The sequence below is a fragment of the Sinocyclocheilus rhinocerous genome, unplaced genomic scaffold (assembly GCF_001515625.1).
Source record: "Sinocyclocheilus rhinocerous isolate Xijiao unplaced genomic scaffold, SAMN03320098_v1.1 scaffold97, whole genome shotgun sequence".
NCBI classification, from domain to species: domain Eukaryota; kingdom Metazoa; phylum Chordata; class Actinopteri; order Cypriniformes; family Cyprinidae; genus Sinocyclocheilus; species Sinocyclocheilus rhinocerous.
This window is the reverse complement of record NW_015666183.1, coordinates 1,173,317-1,196,088: the sequence shown is the minus strand read 5'-3', so window position 1 is coordinate 1,196,088 and position 22,772 is coordinate 1,173,317. Positions and strand designations below refer to the sequence as shown.

The following is a 22,772-nucleotide window of genomic DNA, read 5'->3' as shown; positions in this document are numbered from 1 at the left end:
AATATTTAAATTTGTTTGATGATCTGAAACATTAAAGTGTGACAAACATGCAAAAAAAGAAGAAATCAGGAAGGGGGCCAACACTTTTTCACACCACTGTATATATATATATATATATATATATATATATATAATTTTAATAACACATTTTATATAAGGAAATAATATTTCTCGGCAGCTTATGGCAAAAATATGCTGAAGGAAATTACTTTCAAATGTGTTTTTCAAAACTAGGAGTGACTAAAGTGTGAGGTTTTTTGGCAGGTTACTTGAAAATGTAATGTTTTTCTGGCTGCTATGCAGTTATTCTTTTTGTTGTATTATTTCTAATTTGTCATTTTGGATGAATCGTTTACTAAATCAATAAATGTAAAGCACTGTTCACACCAAGAATGACTAGATCACTGAACAGATCACTGAAGAAAATTAGTGGCAAAAATTAGCATGAACAAACGTGAGCGAAACATACTAAAATAAAACAAAGCATTCGTTTGACGGCAAATGTTCAGTGTGATGAGTTCTATAGGGATGCATTGTTTTGTTTTAACCGTGTGGGAATTGACTGAAAATCTACGCTATGTGTAAATAGGCCTTAAATGTATGCAAATGAGTGTCTGTGACTCGGTGTGAATGAGTACATGAGGCTTCACAGTGCTGCATGGGAAACTTCTGCTTTACTTTATGACAGTGTCTCGACATCTGATCCTTCTTTATACCAATCCTGAAAATGAGTTATTAAAATGAACCAGCAGGTTATTATTCAGAGTGTTGTGAACGTTTTCTGATTTGAAATCTCCTCATAACTGATTGTTTTTGTCTTGCACAGGGGATTTTATTAAAAAGAAGTGGGAAGTCACTTAATAAGGAGTGGAAGAAGAAATACGTCACTTTGTGTGACAATGGTCTGCTCACGTACCACCCCAGTTTACATGTGAGTATGCCGTCTCCTCTGCTGTTAGAGATCAGATGTCTGATTCATTTTGCTGAATTGGTTCATTCTGATGATTCAGTTCAGATTCAGTAAACTGGTTCAAATAAATGATTCACTGATTTGTGTTTGGTGTAAACTCATGCATTCCGTGTCACACGTTTACCTACTCACCAACTTTTCACTCAGAAAATGCTAGTAAATTTCACAAATAATTATTAAGAATTGGCAAATAATGCATTGAATGAAACTTGAATTTTTAAAGCACAAAGACTGAAACAGTATTTTCTTGTAAAATGTAATCCAATCATCTTTGCTGTATTTACAACTTCAAAAATCATTTTTACAGTCTACTGTTAGATGTTGATTCATTTTCATAATATTCAAAATATGTCTTAAGTTCACAAAAAAAATGTAAATTCTAGGAAGTATTAGAATATACTTAAATACTTGCATATTAGAATAGAATTAAATACTATAAAATACTTAAATACCCAAAACCTTAATTATTAGAGTTGGTAACTAAATCATTCTTGAACCAAATGACAGTTTTTATGACATTTGTTGGATCAGGTAGACTAAAAAATATGATTTTTCAATTATTGTAGAACTTTTTACAAAAAAATACTATTTCAGTTTTTCTAAATGTAACTCTTAATTCAATTGTGTTAATTTCCAGTTGAACCAAATATTTAATATAATTCATTAAGAATTATTATAGTTCATTAATAATAATTTATGGATTCCAGATCATAAGAATTCTCAGAATGTTCCTAAAACGGACATCCTACTTTTTTTGCTTTTCATTTTATATACTTCACTGATTGTTGATATATGAAGATATGATTTTTCTTGGTTTTCTTCATCTTTGTTTTCGTGATTTTTTTTCTCTCTCTCTCTGTTTTTGACGAGGTTAGGCCTATTTTTTGTTTTGGATTTTGTAAAAATAATATTAAAAAAAAAAAGAACATCCTAAGGTTCTCTCATTATTTCATGTAAACAGAATGTTGCCTTTAGGTTTGGAGAATGTTCCTTTAACGTTCTCCTAACGTTCTTTTAACATCTGATTTGCTTTGCGGTCAAGTTATCAACAAACACTTTGATTCGTTTGAACACTTTTGCATAACAAGCGAATTGTTCACAAATCAGACCTCACATTCCAGTTAAAAGCACCATGAAATTGATTAAGACGTTGACGTGGCAGAACGTTTGGACGGGATAGATTGTCTAGCATGATTTAATGAAATTCAGATTCAGCGTGAGCGAATTTCTATTTCTATTGCTATTTCTGAGGTACTTTGTAGGTTTCCAATAAACACAGACGAGAGCCGGACAGGTCAGCTGCTCTCCGGTTGCTACAGCAGCGCGCGTTTCTTACGGCACTCCCCGCGGGAACTCCACAGTCCGTTCTGCGCGGAACATTCATCTCTGTCAGAACCCCCGCATGTTCTTAATACCTCTGAAAATCCCCTCTCTCTGCTTCTCCAGCTTTCTCACACGTCCCTTCTCCACCGCTCCCCTCATTTGCATACGTCGCACTCACGCCTATCTTTGTTCTTGCGTTTCTCCGACGCTTTTAACACAGGTTAGTAATTAATAAGGGCCTCCTAATTAAGATCCACTGGAGAAGCGTCGTACCTTGACCGTGCGAGATGCGTTACATGAGACACATTTAGCGGCCTCCGCGGACTATGACCGAAATTAATATCTTGGCCAAACTCACGTCTCTCACATCAACCGCGTGTTTATTAGCGATATAATGTGCATCTCATGCCAGCGATGTGTGTAATAGGCACGCGATGCCACGGGCGTCGTAATCGTTAGAGACGTTTGGGTTTGGACACCTGTGGACCACTCGTTTAGCTCAACGAGAAAGACGAGGAGAGAGAGAGACGGAAACGACGGTTTAATTTTGCGCCGCAGCCAGCCGAGCTATCCCACAATCCCCTTCTGTTAATTCTGTCTGCTACATCAATTAAATTGTTTGTAGAAACTAATTGAATATGGCTTAATCACACATCTTAATAGCTTTCTGCGCCTCAAACTGGCTGTTAATTCCAGCAATAAAATGGAATGAGAGCGCTCACTGGGTAATTAGTACTGAGGCTTTTGAAAAAATTAGTGCTTTATGGGGCGCAATAAAAGTGAAGAGGAGTTGGCGGGAGACTTCCAAGGCCGAAATCTCTGCTCGCCTCTTTTGTGCTGAGCAGGGTGATTTGCACCTTGGCTTAACCCATTTGCGCTTCGCACACTCCCATGAAAATGGAATAGCCCGATTTAAATGGGAATGAGTCTGCTCGCGGTCATTAATGCTAATTCTGCTAATCTGCGGCAGCGTGGAAACAGGTGAAATACTAGATTGCGTGGGCCTGGTGCTGCTTTGATTGTCCAAAGCTGCTGTGTTTGTTTTACAAGACCTGTAAAAAGTTTCTTTGGTAGGTTATAGATGCGCTGCACCTGTGCGCTGTTTGTTCGCATAAACTTTAGTCAAAGTTGGTGGCATGTTGAATTTGAGGCAAATGAAAATGAGGCAGTGAATGATAAAAGTGCAGACAGTTATACACTGGAAAGTTGATTTAGAAACAATTTTCTCTTAGAAATTGCTAATAGATTTCACAAATAATTACAAAAATGTGGCACATTTAGTAACATATTGACAATGTTGAGGTAGAAAGTATTTTAGAAATAGTCAAATACAATTTTCTTGTAAAACGTACAAGAATTTTTTTTTTTTTTTTAAAGTCTACTGTTAAGTGTAGATTCATTTTCAAAATATTGAAAATATGTCTTTTGTATATGTATAGCTAGAAATATTAGAACATACTTAAAATCTTGAATTTCAATACTTGCATTTTAGAATTGACTTAAATACCCAAAACCTTAATTACTAGAGTTGGTAACTAAACAATACTGCACCAAATGATTTTATGACAATTGTTGGTTCAGGTACACTGTAAAAATTATTTTGCAATTATTGGAGTACTTTTTACAAGAACATTTCATTTTTTTTCTACATTTAATGCTTAATTCAATGCATTACTTGCAATTTCTTTGTGAAATTTACTAACAATTTCTGAGTAAAAATGTTTTTACACCAGTTGTTTTCAGTGTAACGTGCATTCGTCCAAAAATGAGGCTGAAATGGTGTACTAAAATAGTCTTGTTTTTACTCATTATGTTGAATTGAATCGGAACTTGAAATGTTTAATTTTGAAACTTATTGAATGGATTCTGCCTTTTACAGCCTCGTACTCGTTCAAAGTGCGCCAAACTTGTGTTTACATTTAACATTTTTCCCGGCCTAGATCTAAAACTACACACTGTTGTATTTAATTTTTCAGGACTACATGCAGAATGTCCACGGTAAAGAAATCGATTTGCTGCGGACGACGGTGAAGGTGCCTGGTAAGAGGCCGCCCAGAGCGGTGGCGACGGTCGCCCCTACAGCCAGCCCCAAAACCAACGGACTGACCAAAGACCGCAGCACTTTACAACTCGGCATCGGGGCCACAAGTGAGTATGAACCCCGTCAGTGGTGTTATGCCTTAAAGATATTCTGAGAAGATATTCTGTGTACAGATTGTAGCAGCATTAAATTTGACATGAAATGGTGTTCAAAACCAATTTTCTTCTTTTTAATGTGACATTTGCAAGAATACTCAACAAAAAATGCAGCAGAAGTGTTTCTATATGAGTCAGCTGGGGGAATTGGTGATATCAGCCGAAATGGGAAGTTGTTTCAGAGGCGAAGCAAGTTATTACATTACGTTTTCATGGAAAATTGTGCATACAATTTTTTTTAAAGTAATGTGCAATAAAAATTGTTCACACTATGACAATGAATTGGTCACAAAAAAGTGAAGTACTAGAATATGATTGCATACTAGAAAAAAATTTAATATATTTAAATACTAGAAAATACTTAAATACCAAAAAACTACTAGATATACTAAATAATACAACAGGTAATATTTACATGCATTCTTCATAAAAATTCTCATGGAAAATTGCTAAGACAATTTTTAATGTGTAATAATAAATTGTTCACAGTAACCAAATGAGTATTAAAAAGTATGTTTTTATTGCATTTATAATGTATTTGTTTCAAAATGTGCTACAGTATTTTAAGTCAAAAACATTATAACATTCTAATTATTTATAATTATAATTATTTACTTAACAAGCCACAAATCAGGTTGTTTTTATTTAAACAAAAATTTCACTTTACTTAAAGCCTTTATGTATAATGCATTATAAAAATAGTTTTAATGCATTAATTATGCCTTGTAATGCACATTTTAATGCACTGAACAATCTCATGAATAATTGTAAACGCAATGAATACATTATAACACTTATCAGTTCATTGTTACATTATAATTATTTTAAATTTGGTTATAATTATTTATGACAAAGTATCATGTCTTACAACACGCATTATGAATAATTATAATGCATTATAACTTATAATAACCCTTTATTATGCATTATACATAAAGGCTTTAAGTAAAGTGTTACCAAATTTCAAATTCACGTTAAATTGATTCATTAAAATATGTCATAGTTCTTATAAATATTTAAAAAATCAGGAACTATTTGAGTAAACTGTCACTGATATCCGTTCAGAAAACTTATGTTAGGTTGTTTGCACTGCTGATTTTAATTTTTGGCTGAATTTGCTTTATTTTTGGCCTGCAAGAACCAGATTTACTCCGTTCTGATTTACAGGTTCTCGGTACTGAGAGGGAGTTTGGGAAGGTATAATTGGATTTAGAGAGCTGAGATCAAGTGTAATTAATAAAAAACAGGAGCAACTTTCTCCAGGGGCTCTGCAAGCTGGCACGACCGCTGTGGAAACATAACCGGCCAGGACCTCAGTATCACTTAGCTGGGGCTAATTGCTTTTGCACCATTAAAGACAGGTCAGCAAGGGCTTCTGGGAATTGCAGTTTTCTGGCTGGTGTCCAGTCTTGTGTTGAATAGGGACGAGGGTTTATTAGTCACAGAGACATAAGGAGCATTTGTCAGTGTTGCTGGGCCACATGAATCGGGTTGCTCGGAGAACCACAAAAGTTGATAATGCTTTCAGGTTGGCAACTAATTAACCTTCAGTCGACTGCAGAGGAGAGGGTGAACGTAAGGTTGAAAGGAGGAGAATTTTGGGGCATGCGGACCTGAAATAGTCGCAACATCTGGACCTGTTTTATTCAAGCTGCAGAAAATAGAGATTTCTGGGTAAAGAGCTCAAACGTGGCCTCAGGCAGCAGATACACACGAATAAGAGCATTAGTTAAGACTGGTTACATTTGTATTGAGGTTAAAAGCCTAGTTGCACATATGGATGTGATGTATCACAGAAAACCAACACGAAAAAGAAATGTAATATTTTTATATTTGATATTTTTTCTCAAAGCATATTTCTGGTTTTATTGTGCACAGTAATCCAAATAATTGTCTTCATAATCTTGCTATATATAAATATTATTATTCATTTTTCTCCAAAATTATTTTTAATTTAGTTGATAAAAATACAATTTTAGTTAGTAACAAAACTGAAAAAATGACAAACTGTAAACAAATAACAATTTTTAAAAAATGTTAAAACATTTAAATGTATCAAACTTTAAATATTTGTCTTCATAATCTTTCTATATATACATCTAATTAATTACTGATTTAATCATTTTTTACGTATTTTATTATTTTGATGTCTTTAAAGTTTACTCAATATTATTATTCATTTTACTCCAAAATTATTTTTAAATTTAGTAGATCAAAATACAATTTTAGTTAGTAACAAAAATGTGAAAAAAACACTGTAAAAAAAAAAAAATTCAAATATATTTTTCAAAAATTCAAAAAAAAATAACCGTTGAAACATTTAAATGTATCAAACTTTAAATATTTGTCTTCCTATAGATAAATCTAATTACTTACTGATGTAATTACAAATTTTTACATTTTTTTCTTTTAAATTTAATCAATATTATTATTAATTTTACTCCAAAATAATTTTAAATTTAGTTGATCAAAATACAATTTTAGTTAGTAACAAAAATGTGAAAAACATTTTTAAACATTTTTTTTTTTAATGTATGAAACTTTAAATTTCATTTTAAATTTCACTTTATCTACTTAAAATATCTATTATTGTTTAATGAATTCATCATGCTTTAGAAACCGTTATTAATTTTACATATTACACGTAGTGCATTTTCACAAGTTACACATTCTCACTAGTATGCAACTTAATTCAGATCCACCTATGGATGTTATATTACATTTATGTTATCGACTAATCCAATAATCTAATATTAAAACTAAAAATTTGAAGTTACGAGTTACAGAACAAAAAAACAACTAATATCAAATAATATTTTTGTCAGTAACTTAGTTGATTATAATAACACTGTCAACTTTTCATGATCTAGTCAATTCCTGACATAAAAATCAAGTGCCTTCTCCTTTTTCAGTCGGTTTAGTTTGGAAATACATCACATTTAGGAAGTAAAATGGGTTGTGGATGGGATTTCATGTTGATTTCAATCATTGAAGCCAAACCAGTTTTGACGTTTTGAACTATTTTTATAGGAGTGTCTATACACGAGGCGTTTATCTTATGTTTTTACATGTTTTATACCACATTTGCAGTTCTGAGATGGCTTTTTATTGGTGTTATTTTTCAGATACGCCATTTGACCTTCGGTTTAGCGCAAATTGACGCCGGAACGCTCGGGTCCCGATCTGACACGGGCCGTTTTCCCCATTTCCCTTTTCTACTCTGCGCCGTATTAGAGGAAAATTGTGTTAATTTCCACTCGAGAGGGAAAGGTTACGATTCGCAGTGGGCCTCCGCCGAGTGGAGGACGTACACTTGATTATGCAATCTGATTTTGATTTCATTAGGCATGCAATTGATGCGAGGGAACAAAGGGGTAATTTTTCATTCGTAGCGGTCTAGCTGAGCCCTGTCTTTTTCTGTAGTCTGTAATTCATACACTTCCCTCTGATCTAAAGACCATTAGGAACTCTGGGGGGTGTGTGGGATTGAGGAGATGAGGGGGGGTGAGGATGAGAAAAAGAAAGAGTGAGGGAGTGAAGGAGCGCAAATGAATGAACGCATGTGTCTCGATGAGGCCCGGTCTAATCTTTCTGCTAAGTATTCACCGGAACCATTTTAAATATGATCATTCTGCAAGCGTGCGTTCAGTTGTGTCACCGCTGACAGATATATAATATCAAAGCGCTAATGGGCCTGCCTATCAGCTTTAATCAATGACATCTGCTGTAGAGGTGTGTGTACGAGAGAGATTCACACCGAGCTGCTCGTGTTCATTTATGTGTAGTACACAGGATTCAGATGAAGGCGTGAACCAAGATGTACCTTGTGCAGTGATAGACTTGATATATATGCGATATTCAGTCATCTTGAGATGGTCGCAATGGCCGATAAATGTGAAATGCAATGAGAAAATTTGGCTGAATAGAGGAATTTTTCCTGCATTTTGTCAGTTTTTAAATTTATCGGTAGCTTTGTCAATGGATAGTGCATGCCTGTCTGTTTTCAAATAATTTTTAGAAATATTTTTTTCCTTTTTTTTAGACTTGATAAACCAATGGATTGGCTGATATTTGGTTATTTTAGAGATGATCGTAGTGGCCAATAACTGCACAGTTGGCTATACAAAAGAGTTTTTTCCCGCCATTTGTCAGTTTTTTAAATCTACCGGCAGTTTTGTCAGTGGGTAGTGCATGTTGTCTGTTTTCAAATAATTTTTTTTTTAATTATTTAGTTGTGATAATCCAATAAATTAGTTGACATTTGGTTGTTTTAGAGGTGATCACAATGGTTGAAATCTTGCATCTTTGTTGATAGATAATGCATGTTTTCTGTTGTCAATAAACCAATAAATCAGCTGATATTTGGTTATTTTAGAACTGATCACATTTGCTGACAACTGTTCATTTGGGTGAACAGAACTTGGTTTTTCTCGCTGGTTTAAAAAAATATACTGGCAGCTTTGTCAATGGATAGTGAATATTTTCTGTTTTCACATATTATTTTTATTTTATTTTTTATTTTTTTATTTTTTCAAGCATTTTAAAGAGAGGCTGATAAATCTTCTAGTATTTTGTTATTTCAAATTATCGCTTGACTGATAAAAGTCCAATTGCCAATTTAAAGAAGTGTTCATTCTGCCATGCGTAGGCTACATTTTAAATGTACTTTTTACAATTTAATAGTGCAAATAATCAGTTTTAAAATACTTTAAGCATTTTTGTTTTGGTGAATTTCATTAATGTTACTGTCATTTTCTTTGTGCCGTTGGTTGAGGTAAATGCAAATGGCACTAATATCTAACAGGTCACTAACTTATTACTGTTTAAAAAGTACTTGTATACAAAATTAAGCAAGTTTAAAATGCTTTGGCTGTTGAAAAACTCCTGACCACTACAGTTTAGTAAGTACTGTGAGAATATACATCTTTTTTATGAGATATATATATTGGTTTTATAATGGCTACCCTTCTATCTAGCCATCCACATCAGCATCAACCAAATTTTTCGCCTCCAAACCTGAAGTCAATCCCAGATCCCTCTAAATGAACAATGTTGATGTGTTTGTGTGTATGAATGTCCTCATCCAGCACTTTTATGATTGAGTCTCCTTTAAGGACACTTTACCACATACGTTAGTCTCATGACAGTCTCTTTCAATAATGGCACAATCATTTCGGATGCTCTTTTATATGTGTGAAGGAAATAAGATGTTTTGTACATCGCAAGTCTTTCTAAAACACTTTCAGATGCTTATTATCCAATACACTGCTTGAAATCGAATGGATGCCATTTCTGCATTCGATGAGCTTGAGTCATACGCTCTCAAAGTTGTGGCTGGAGATATCGGTTTATTGGTTGTCGCGACATTTCCGTCAGACCTGCCGTATTTCGAATGTTGAGATCATTGCAGTTTACGCAAACGGACACAATGTAATCCGTACGTATTTCCACTCAGAGGCGGTCCATCCAGGCAGCTGTCAGTTTGTAAGGGCGTCTTCGGTGCCGTTTCGCCTTGACCTGAACAGCAGATGATCTAACGGCCCCCCCTCCACCCTGACCCCTCCCCCGCCCTCTCCTCCACATTAGCATGGATGCTTCATTATCTCCGCACTTGTATATAATGGCAGCAGCGGCTCAGAGGGTCAGGGCTCGCTCCACGGCTCATCAGCCATCTGACAGCGCTCGGCGAGAGAAACGAGGAGAGATGAGGAGAAATCATCGCCCACCCCCTGCTAATCCATCGCTTCTACTTAACACCACAACCTCAGGCCTCCCTTCGCTAGGACCCTAATACTTAGCCTAATAGCATGTACGGATAGCAAGAAAAGAGCAAAGGAGATTGGGGTGTTATTTTCTATACCATCTGATAATGATTTGACCGTTTGTACATGCATGCAAAACAGAACCGTTAAAGCACATAGTTATCAAGTTTAGTGGAACATTCGTCTTTAAAGGTGTAGAGTACAGTTTCTTTGACACTAGTAGCACCAAACAGAACTGCAAAAATAACTTGATCATGTTCTTTGAAGAAAAAAAAATAGTGTTATCTATTAATATTTTGATATTTTATAGTATTAAGCTGATAGATGGATGGATGGATGGATGGATGGATAGATAGATTTTTTTATATTTCATTGAATTTTTTATAGATAGATCCTATTTATGACATTTAATTTAAAATATGTAATTAATATCATAAATACATAAATTACATTTTGATAGATAGATAGATAGATAGATCTAATTAAAATATGTAATTAATATCATAAATACATAAATTACATTTTGATAGATAGATAGATAAGGTGCGTCCCAAATCACGTATTTATGCACTATTCTATGACTTTTGTAGTATAAATAGTGCGAGTAGTGAGTTCACACTGAAAATTCCTAAAAGAAAAATACCCAGATGATGCACTTAAATAACTGAAAAAAGAAGTGTGGAATGTTGGACACTTCATGCATTCAACTGTCGCAGCTTTATTACGTCGCAAATGGGGAGGGGCTATCAGATTCCAATTATTAATGACAAAATAACCTTATAAAATTCATACACTACATGGATGAGTACATAGTGCATACGTACATAGTGTATAAGTGCATAGTGTATAGTGCGTCATTTGGGACACAGTTATAGGCTATATATTTAGATATATTTTCATAGATAGACTTTCTATATTTATTATGACATATAATATTAATAGTAATATTACTGATTATATTTAAATGCATAAATTACATAAATATATTTATGTGATTTCATATTATAAATACATAATATTATAATATAATGAAAATATATGATGAGATATAATGCATATTATAGTATATATTGTAAATACATAAATTCCAAAAATATGTTAATTATATAATTTATGTATTTATAATATGATTTATAATATATTAAAGATTAACAGTACAATAAATGTTATATATTATATATTATGTATAAGTATATAAAAATTGATAATACATTTAATAGAATTATAATATACTATATAGTAAATGCACTTAATTTATTATTATCATATTTAAAACATTAACAATTTCAATTTTATTTTTAGATTACATATCTATATTTTAGTCTGCAGTGTCCTCATCATCAGTTAGTGGGTTATAACACATTTAAGTACATTGCTGCAGGTTTTTATGAGCATTAAAGAAACATCATTGATACTCCAATGGGTTTATGAACACATAGTTCATAAGCAATTTGCTCCAAAACAATAATTACCTCTTCTGCAGGATGCCAATATCGTACGGCATTGATCCGAGTAATAGCGGCGTCTTATTTTATTCATTGGTGAGGGATCTAGTCAGGGGCAATATTATGACAGAATTAATAAAATCTTCTCTTCAACAATACTAGTGTGATTACATGTCTCCGAACAGACAAATATAAGAATAACCCTCTATTCTTTCAATTACTCACGAATTACTACTGATTGTGTCAAGGCGCTTTTTTTGCCAGGCACCAAAGTAAACTGCGAAGAACAGACTCTTGTTAGCCTAATGCGTCCTAACCATTAGCGAGAGTAATAAGTGTATCAAATTCACATAATCATGTCTAATTAGTATCAGTAATTATCTTGTTGGGTGCGAGAATATTAATCTTGCGGTCCCCATAGGGGAAGGGCGTCTCTTGCAGGGAGAGAGCGATAGAGCTTCAAGCTCACGCTGTGGAGTACTTGCTAAATTAGCATGCTCCAAATCAGCGCTGCGGAGGGAGGGGAGCGAAGGAAACGTGTCGGAGAAAAAGACAAAATTGCATAAAGCGAAAAACAACAGAGAAAAGTTTAGTCCCACTGTGAAATGCATTAGAGCCTAGTAAATAAAATATCAATGTTTTCTGTGTGCTTTCCAAGTTTTTTGTTGAAGTGCATGTGGGTAAAACTTTTAAATGGATTGCGTGATGCGGTTTACGTTAACGCTTAAGAAATCGTTCCGATGCATAGACAAAATCATATGTCTACTGTTTCTTTAAAGCCTCAGGAACGGCCGAAGCATATAAACAGCCCATTACAAAATGTAATTTTAGTAATGTGCTGTATTTTAAACATTTCAGTAAGAATAGGCTAACGGCAATATGAAACCAATTTGAAAATGAGCTGAGAGCAAACAATGTTGGATCTTAAAGAAGAAACAGGCAAGAAAAAATCATTACATAGGTATCCATCTGAACCTGACCTTGAGCCTGGAATGTGGAGATTTAAAGATGATCCATCGTCTCCATCAAGCAGGGCGCCTGTTTTTCAGAAACAGGAGGAAAGGACCCCATGCGACACGGTGGGGCCGGTGAACCCGCTGATTGAAGCCAGGGAGGGCCGTCAGCACAGCCACTGCCGCCGGGAGAGATGGATGTGTCAGGCGGAGAGTGGGGGAGAGCTAATTACCGTTCCGAGTGTATCTTGTTAATTAAGGGCTAATTAGTGGCAGAAACGCAGAGGGAGCAGGGTGAGGCGCTGACTGCTCATGTAGCACGGAGAGACGAGCGCGGCGATCAGATACAGAATATATACGCAGAATCTTTACTGTAACTTCTTTAGTCCCGCATGTGGTTGATACTTTATGGTTCTCATCTTGTCTATAGGAAAATGGTGGTTCTGAGATTGTTTGCTGATTGGCTTCAGGTTTTAGTAATAACTAAAACATAGTTTTGCTATAGATTTTTTTACACGTACTATGGTAATTTTGACTTGTGATGTGAAGTATGATTTACATTTACAAAAACTGAAGTAACTGTGGTGTTTTTGGCAGAAACTGGTGGATTTTTGTTAAAGGGATAGTTATCCCAAAAATTCAAATTCTGTCATTTACATGCCTTCATTTTGTTCCAAACCTGTATGAGTTTCTTTTTTCTCCTGAACACAAAAGAAGACATTTTGGTGACCAAACACTGACGGTACCCATTGACTTCCATAGCATAGAAAAAAATACTGTGGAAGTCATCGGCTACCCTCAACTGTGTACTATCCCTTTAAATCGATTAGCTAATTATAAACGACAATAATTCCTTGTGGTGTCATGTAAATACCATGGTGAATGAATATGGTAGTCATTTAGTACTACAGTATACGTTTACAATTAGCAGATGCATTTATCTCAAAGTGACTTACATTGTGTTCAAGGTATACATTTTATCAGTTCGTGCATTCCCTGGGAATCGAACCCATGACCTTGGTGTTGCTAGCACTGTGCTCTAATGTTTGAGCTCTAATGTTGTTGTTTTTGGCCTTATTGCCACATTTATTTATAAAGATAGTAGTGAGAATGGGTGGATTATATGTGGAAACCGTTGGGCCATAGCTCCAACATGCCGTGCACGCTCAGGAAAAAAAAAAGTCCAAAAGCTGTCACTGGGGCTGTACTCTTTCAAAAGGTGCTAATATGTACCATTTAGGTACTACTTTATACACTTTAGGTACTAATATGTATCTTTAAGGTACTACACTCCCAGAAAAAAGGTACAAAAGCTGTCACTAGGACGTAGTACCTTTTCAAAAAGTATTTTAATAAGGCACTTTTGTACCTTATTTACCCCTAAAGGGTGCATATTGGTACCATAAAAGTTACATGTTAGTACCTTTTCAAAGGGTACTGCCCCAGTGACAGTTTTTGTACCTTTTTTCTGAGTGTACTATATATACTTTTGGTGCTAATATGTACATTTAAGGTGCTAAGGTGCATTTAACATACACACAAAGGTCTGTGAAATGTGATTTGAACGTCTCTCTAACTGAATCTCTCTCTCTCTCTCTCTCTCCTCGTCTGGCAGGCACTCCTCACTCTAACAGCAGCAGTTCCCTGCAGTCTGGGGGCTCGGCGGCTGGCGTGGCTTTGGGAACTAGTAAAGAGGGGATGCACCAGCGCTCGTTCTCTGTGTCCAGCGCAGAACAGTGGAGCGAGGCTGTTATCAGCACCACGGCAGGTCAGAGGAAAAGCCAAGAAACTTGTGCTCTACCTAACTACAGACACTTCCCTTTTTAATTTCTGTCTCAAATCAGTCTTTTAATTTATGATATGTTTAAAATTCAACCAGGTTTTTTTCTTGACAGTTGTTTTTCGCATTGCTTTGATATTTACAGCAGATTTTAGGTCGTACTTCAGGGTCACTGATGGTGGGATTATGCACCAGTTGTACCAAATTAGTACAATAACATGCAATGAATGCATCAATACCTGTGATTTTTAGTATATAATTTCTATATTTCTATATAATGCACAATGGTAATTGGCCAAAAGACTTTAGTTTTTAGTATTTAGTCATAGTTGTGTAAACTTCAATAGTAGTGAACGGAAACTATAACAAATATAACTTTGCCCAAATAGCTAATTAAATCCATGATTTTTCCATGTCCATTTTTATGACTTTCCAAAAAGAGTAAAAACATATCAAGAGATTGATTATGTTGGTCAGAAGAGAGAAAAATGTCACTTCCAATCACTTCCTCAGCTGTTGTAAAGAAACACACAAGTTTTCTGTAATTTAATGCCAAGATAATAAAACACCAAGTATAGTGTTATAAACATACAGTACAGGTCGAAAAGTTTGAAAGCAGTGCTTTTCAACATTGATAATAATAATGAATTTTTCTTGAGTAGCAGATGAGCATATTAGAATTATTTCTGAAGGATCATGTGACACTGAAGACTGGAGTAATGATGCTGAAAATTCAGCTTTGCATCACAAGAATAAATTACATTTAAAAATATATTCAAATAGAAAATATTTATTTTAAATTCAAATAATATTTCACCATTTTTACTGTATTTTTGATCAAATTCAGCCACGGTGAGATGAAAAGATATTTAAAAACATTAAAAAGTCTTACAGATCCCAAACTTTTGACTGCTAGTGTACATTACATCTTTAAAAAATGAAAATACAAAAACTGCTAGATTAAAAATGGTAATAACTGGAAATGCATCATCGCAGTCCATAAAAAAGTTAATTGTGAACAAAATCCACCCCAGCAAGCTTTCATTCAACTACCTCTATTTTTGAATGCAACGCCCACATCTCAAAATCCAATCAACAACCGATGCATAGAGCCAAGGCCCGCCCTACATTATTTTTGCTTTCCAATAATTAGACTCAGATGAACTTATATGAAATAAACATATACACAATAATGAATAAAAGATCCATTTCATCGCAACTTTAAACCAGTCAGAATAATTCAGCAACTGCTCTTTGTTTGCGACAAACTGAAGGTTTTTAATATGTTATTAGTCTATTAGTAGTAGTAACTGTAGAAACTATGGCACTTTTGTTCATTACTTGTATCAGTGGTTTTTGCTGTTAACAAGCCAATCGCTAATCAGGATAATTTGGTAATTGCAGCTTTTTAATGGCAACTCTGGTCCCGCCACCAACTGCAAATAGTCTCTCCATTTCGCCTATCATCTCTCTCTCTTTCTCTCTCTCTCGCTCTCTCTCTCTCTCTCTCCATCCTGTCAGTGCACTTGAGTGAAGTCAAATAATATATTTGCCGGGCATAACAACGCTGCACATTTTCCCCCCCGTCTTCACTACTTCTTTTTTTCCCCTCCCGCGTTGGAAAATGAATGCTTTACGGGGACAACATTCATCACTGGTTATTTCCCTCTCTTTGTCGGCTGGCAGTAAAAAAGCACTTAAATGCACATCAACAGAATAACAGTCATTTCCATGCATGTTTGCGCACTCGTCGTTCTCATTAGCAGCTGCTCTGTTTCTCCCCCCCGCCCTCGCGCTATCGCCGTCTCCGTTTTTGTCTCTCGCCCTCTCTCTCTCTTTCTCTCCTCCCCCCCTCCTTCTGTTAGGGTCCCAGGGGCCCCGCTAGTTTAAAGAGCGCTCTTTATGAGCAAAATGGAGGCCCCGCCGTGTGGCCCCGTGGTGTCGCAGACAGAACACGATGCCGCGCGACACTCGCCCTTCTCTGCTCGTCTCTGCTTGTCGAACAATCAATTTCAGCCCCGCTCCGCCATCGGCCCCCCGTCTACACCCATCAGCTCCACATCCTAAAGCAGAATTACTCAAAGCGGCCATAGCCGCAGAATGAGCTGCATATGTGTGTGTGTGTGTGTGTGTGTGTGTGTGACAAAGCACTTCATTAGGCCCTGGTGTAAAATAGTTATTGTCACACAAGCACACATACTCAGACTTTTAGCTGTATCAGGATTTGGTGGATGCATTTTCTCTATGACCTGTTACCCATCAGCCTCTCGGTTCTTGCGTTTACTGAGAGTATTATAGCTTTACAGGTCATAATGGAGATAATAGAGTTTTATATCGGAGATCTTGGGAAAGTGCACACCTAGAGAAAACCTCATTTGTTGGGTGGAAGATTGCAGGTTTTCTTTTCTGTTTTGTCGTTGTTCTTGTGTTCATGTGTTCTTGTGTTCATGTGATGTGCATTGGGGTATGGTTAGACATGCATGCTGAACTAGTTGTACAACAACTGACTAGTTGACTAGTGAGTAGGTCGCTTTGATATTTAACTACTTATTTTAATGTCAGATACTGATCAGCCAGTAATTATGTTCATACTCTGGCAAATAAACAACAAATGGCTGATTCTATGCTATTTTGTCTAAATAAATTAAAAATAAAGCACACACACAAAAAAAAATCTAATTAAATGCTACAAGGGAATCAGAACCAGGAAAATTCAAATTTACAGTATACAAAATCAAATGTAATTGATGAATTACATTTAACTAAAGACGGAAATCTATGACGATGACGGAAATCTAAATGTAAAAATAGAAAAAATAAGCATGCACAATTAAATTTCCAGTATCAATATATTGGCCGATACTGGAAATTTAATTGAAATTTAAGATATCGTTACCTTTTTTTAGTGCTAGTGTTATAAGGATGAATTTAGAGATGTAAACTAGAATTTCCAGTATCAATATATTGGCCGATACTGGAAATTTAATTGAAATTTAAGATATCTTGTTACCTTTTTTTAGTGCTAGTGTTATAAGGATGAATTTAGAGATGTAAACTACCTTTCAAATGTTTGGAGTTGTTTTTGCTCACCAAATCTGCATTTATTTGATTAGAAATTCAGTAAATTGTAATTTATAATTAGTAAAATATTATTATAATTTAAAAGAACTCTTTTCTATTTTAATATAGTTAATAATTTAATTTATTCCTTTGATGCAAAGTCGAATTTTCAGTCTTCAGCGTCACATGATCCTTCAGAAATCCTTCTAATATGCTGATTTGCTGCTCGGGAAACATTTCTGACCATTATCAATGTTGAAAACAGTTGTGCTGCTTCATATTTTTGTGGAAACTATGATACATTTTTGTTTTCAGGATTCTTTGATGAATAGAAAGTTAAAAAAAATAGCAATATTTTGAGATAGAAATCTTTTGTAACATTTAAATGTCTCGTTTGATCAATTTAATGCATCCTTGCTGAACACAAGTATTAATTTATTTTATAACAAAATCTTACTGACCCCAAACTTTTGAGCTGTATTGTACAAAAGAAGATACAAAAGTTTTTATCTATACAATACAAAACATTACACCTCATTGACTTTCATTGCATGGAAGAAAATTATCTTTTGTGTCCCATAGAAAACAGAAAGTCATGCTGGAACGACATGTATCTGCAACTGCGTATCATCAGGAATGTTTTACGCAAATTCATCTTTGATGCCTATTTAGGTGTTAAACAGATCTTAAGCAAGCCCCAGTCATGCCATTATCCTTGTCAAGGGTTGAAGGTCAACCAGCAAATCAGGACTGTTGAGATGAGCAGCGGTAGATTGATAATCTTCTCAAACAGTAACTATTTCCATATGATGTGAGTGTTGTTCTCTCTCTAAGCTACAGCCTCTGAATACTGATCCTTCTGATTAAATCTGCACTCTGCTCTTAGTTATATGATATCTGTGCTGCACATGCTAGAGAGTGTCTGCGGTGTGTGTGTGTTTTGGAATTGTATTTTCAGCATGTATCAAACATCTCTTAATTATCTTGTGTACTTCACTAGTGTTTTGTTTTGTACAGTTTTATAAAGGAACTGGGTTTTTACATTTTCTGAAAATGCAGTTGCTAGGGTGTTCAAGGTGGTTACCAGGGTGTTGCTAAGGTGTTCTGGTGGTTGCTAGGTAGTTTTCATACTCTGTTGATTAGTTTATGCATTCCACATTTGTTCTGATTGGTTTCTATTTTTTTTTTTTTTTTGCAATTTGCTAGGCTAGGGTATTCTGGGTGGTTACCGGGGTGTTGCTAGGGTGTTCTGGTGGTTGCTAGGTAGTTTTCTCACTCTGTTGCCATTTTATGCATAGAATCCGCTTTTCCACATTTGTTCTAATTGGTTTCTGTCATGTTTCTATGCAGTTGATAGAGTGTTCTGGGTGGTTGCTTGGGTGTTGCTAAGGTGTTCTGGGTGGTTGCTAGATAGTTGTCTTACTCCATCAATCATTTACAGTGGTTGCTAGCATGTTGCTATGCAGTTGCTAGGGTGTTCTGGATGGTTGCTTGGGTGTTGCTAAGGTGTTCTAGGTTGTTGCTAGATAGTTGTCTACGCATTTGTTCTGGTTGGTTGCTAGCATGTTGCTATGCAGTTGCTAGGGTGTTCTGGATGGTTGGTTGGGTGTTGCAAAGGTGTTTTAGGTGGTTGCTAGGTAGTGGTCTACGCGTTTGTTCTGGTTGGTTGCTAGCATGTTGCTATGCAGTTGCTAGGGTGTTCTGGATGGTTTGTTGGGTGTTGCTAAGGTGTTTTGGGTAGTTGTCTACGCATTTGTTCTGGTTGGTTGCTAGCATGTTGCTATGCAGTTGCTAGGGTGTTCTGGATGGTTTGTTGGGTGTTGCTAAGGTGTTTTGGGTAGTTGTCTACGCATTTGTTCTGGTTGGTTGCTAGCATGTTGCTCTGCAGTTGGTAGGGTGTTCTGGGTGGTTGGTTGGGTGTTGCTAAGGTGTTTTAGGTGGTTGCTAGGTAGTTGTCTACGCGTTTGTTCTGGTTGGTTGCTATGCAGCTGCTAGGGTGTTCTGGATGGTTTGTTGGGTGTTGCTAAGGTGTTTTAGGTAGTTGTCTACGCATTTGTTCTGGTTGGTTGCTAGCATGTTGCTATGCAGTTGCTAGGGTGTTCTGGATGGTTTGTTGGGTGTTGCTAAGGTGTTTTAGGTAGTTGTCTACGCATTTGTTCTGGTTGGTTGCTAGCATGTTGCTATGCAGTTGCTAGGGTGTTCTGGATGGTTTGTTGGGTGTTGCTAAGGTGTTTTAGGTAGTTGTCTACGCATTTGTTCTGGTTGGTTGCTAGCATGTTGCTATGCAGTTGCGTGGGTGTTCTGGATGGTTGGTTGGGTGTTGCTAAGGTGTTTTAGGTGGTTGCTAGGTAGTTGTCTACACATTTGTTCTAGTTGGTTGCTAGCATGATGCTATGTAGCTGCTAGGGTGTTCTGGTGGTTACTAGGTATTTTTCTTGCTCGGCTGATCATTGTATGCCTAAAATCATTATTTATGGATTTGTTCTTATTAGTAGTTAAAATATTGCTATGTAGTTGCTAGGGTCTTCTGGATGGTTGCTAGGGTGTTCCGGGTGGTTGCTAGGTATATTTCTTATGTATTGATCATTGTATGCATAAAATCTTCAAATTCACATTCATTCTGATTTGTTGTTAGTGTGTTACTAAGGAGTTGCTAGGTGATTTTCTTGTTCTGTTGATCATTTTATGGATAGAATGCTTATTTACACATTCATTGCAGTTTGCGGAATTTTTTTCTCTGCTGATCATTTTATGCATTGAATCGTCATATTATTGGAATTATCACAATAAAGTGTGATGAACTGCTTTTAGACTACATTTGGTTAGCCTGTAGATTAGCATGCAGCAGCTGAGCTAGTCAAGCAGTGTGGCGCTAATCTGAAGTCTGCTGTGGTTAGGGGCGGAGAAGACGTCGCCCCTGCGGAGCTGGAGGAGGCAGCGAGCGCAGGGTGTTTGATTCCCGCTCTAGGCTGTAATGAAGTTTGACATTTCGTTTGGAGAGAGCAGCGACGTGTGCTGCCCATGCCTTGATTAGCGCTCTCTAATTGACAATAATAAGAAGGAAGTAGTGATTGTGTTCTGCACACTTTTCTCAGCATTAATTGCAGCCATTGGCATTGATTACGGACGGGGGCTGCTCACACGGCTGCCGTGTCAAGGGGTAGGAGTGGAGGGAGGGGGGGCGTCATCGTCTTCCTCGCAAAATTACCGTCCGCACCGCTAGCTCTCGAATTAGCGACTGCGAGAAATCAAAGTTTCTCCTCACGTATGCTGGAAGAAAAAATTGAGAGCTATTAAGAAATGAGTTAATGTTCTTTGTTCACACCCTCCAATCTTCCCTGGCTCACCCACAGCCCTCGTCTCCAGATCCGTGGCGTAAAGTGCCGTTTCCCGCGGGGACGCTAACGCTCGCTAATCGCAGGTTAGCTGACCACCTTATTTCCTGCTGCTGCCTGAAGAGTGGCTCCAGCTAAACTCAGATTAGGCTGTAAATGCATTCAGGTCCCTTGCACACTTCAATTTACCTCACCTCAGACTTCTTAAGTTTTTAGAGAGACTCTTTTGGCTTGTTTTCCAGGTAAAATACATTTACATGTAGCAACACTGCAGAAGATTAAGACTTGTTTTCAAAGACTGTGTCTTAAAGGGGTCATATGATGCAATTTCAAAATAATGATCTTTAAAATAGCATCATATGACCCCTTTAATACAAGTTCACTTTTGCTTATTCGCTTGTTTTAAGTATAAACCAGTTAAAAAATCTCATAGATTTCATAGACTGTATCTTGAAGAAGTGTATTTTTCTTAGCATGCTGGCATATTTATATATATATATTAATCACACATTTTTCTGAAATTATTCGCTATTAATCTCACCTAACATTAAAGTTTTTTAATATACTTTTATATTGCAATAATTTCACATGCAATCTTCAAATTAATGTAGAAACAAGTATAATTGAGAGCTATCAATTTGAACATTTATTAGACTTTAAAAAATAACAACTTTTAAATTAAAAATATAAATTAAATATAGATAATATATAGATTCTATGGTCTTTGATGAACAGACATCACAGCAGCTAAACATATATATATATATTGTCTATTTCATAGACTGTATTTTAAAGAACATTGTGTAATATTTTCACACCAAAAATATGTATGTTTAGGGAACTTTTCACATATTTTGGCAAAAAACAAGATTGCCAGCTATTCAAAACTAGTCTGCTAGGCAAAAAACTATAGCATTAGTCAGAATGATATAGTATAAATTAGGGGTGCTCCGATCAGGATTTTTGAGGCCGATCGCCGATCACAGAAAGCAGTATCTGCCGATACAATCACCGATACCGATCTTTTTAAAGCCTTCTTTTTATCATGTAGAATTATTTATAGTGATGATCCAATCAAGATTTTTAGACATTTATTCAGGGCCTAAATTTCATTTTTGAAAATGAATTCCTCTTTTAGGTGATTCTTGTGAGAGGGGATTTTTTAATTTGAGGGGTGGAGGTGGGCATTTTTTTTTGACAGTTTTCAAAAATGTATTTATCTCACCTAAATATTTGATGGTTTTTGTTTTGACAATCGTGCAATTGTTGCACAATAGCTTACACACAACACAAGCCTGATTTCATGAGCTGTATGTGAGGCAGCCTTTTACACCAGGTTCACACATACTCCGTTTGCAGTGCGTATGCAGGCCATGTGCGGTACGTGAGCGGAACAGAAGCAGCATGGACTGTGCTTTCACACAGGAGTCTGCTCCTGATCTGTGGCTGTTTACCACAAACACAACATTTATCCATTATTTTGATTTCAAATCCAAACATTGTTACTGAATATGCTTTTTCATCATTGTGATTCTTTTTTACACAGTCCAGTAATACAATATTTCATAGACATGTTTAAATGCAATAAATATAAGCAACACATTATTCAATGCTTTTTACTTTTGCATTTACTTTTACATTTATATATTAAGTTGCTCAAGCAAGTGGCAAAACATTAACTACTTTTCTTACGTTATCACAAACATTTTAAATGAAAACTTACCATTGACATAAACAGTCAGCTCTACTGCCGTTTCTTTAGCATTGAAATCTTTATTACAAGCAATCCTGCAGTTCATAAAGAACTTTGTTTTGCTACCTCCACGAATGCCAACTATTATTGCCTTGTTTATCTAAAAGTGCCCTTTTCCTTTAAACATAGGCTATGGCTTTTTGGCTATGTGTTGACTGTGAAACACAGTAGACTTTAATTATATGCATTTATGGT

General features: G+C 35.9%; 1 protein-coding gene across 1 annotated transcript in view; it reads left to right on the top strand.

The window, feature by feature from the left end:
- LOC107732092 (arf-GAP with GTPase, ANK repeat and PH domain-containing protein 3) overlaps window positions 1-22,772 on the top strand; it is a 177,268-nt gene that overhangs the window by 118,351 nt on the left and 36,145 nt on the right. The window contains exons 10-12 of the mRNA XM_016543339.1: window positions 827-931; window positions 4,270-4,441; window positions 14,265-14,417. Coding sequence (XP_016398825.1) covers window positions 827-931; window positions 4,270-4,441; window positions 14,265-14,417 — 430 coding nt within the window. The remainder of the gene's footprint in view (window positions 1-826; window positions 932-4,269; window positions 4,442-14,264; window positions 14,418-22,772) is intronic.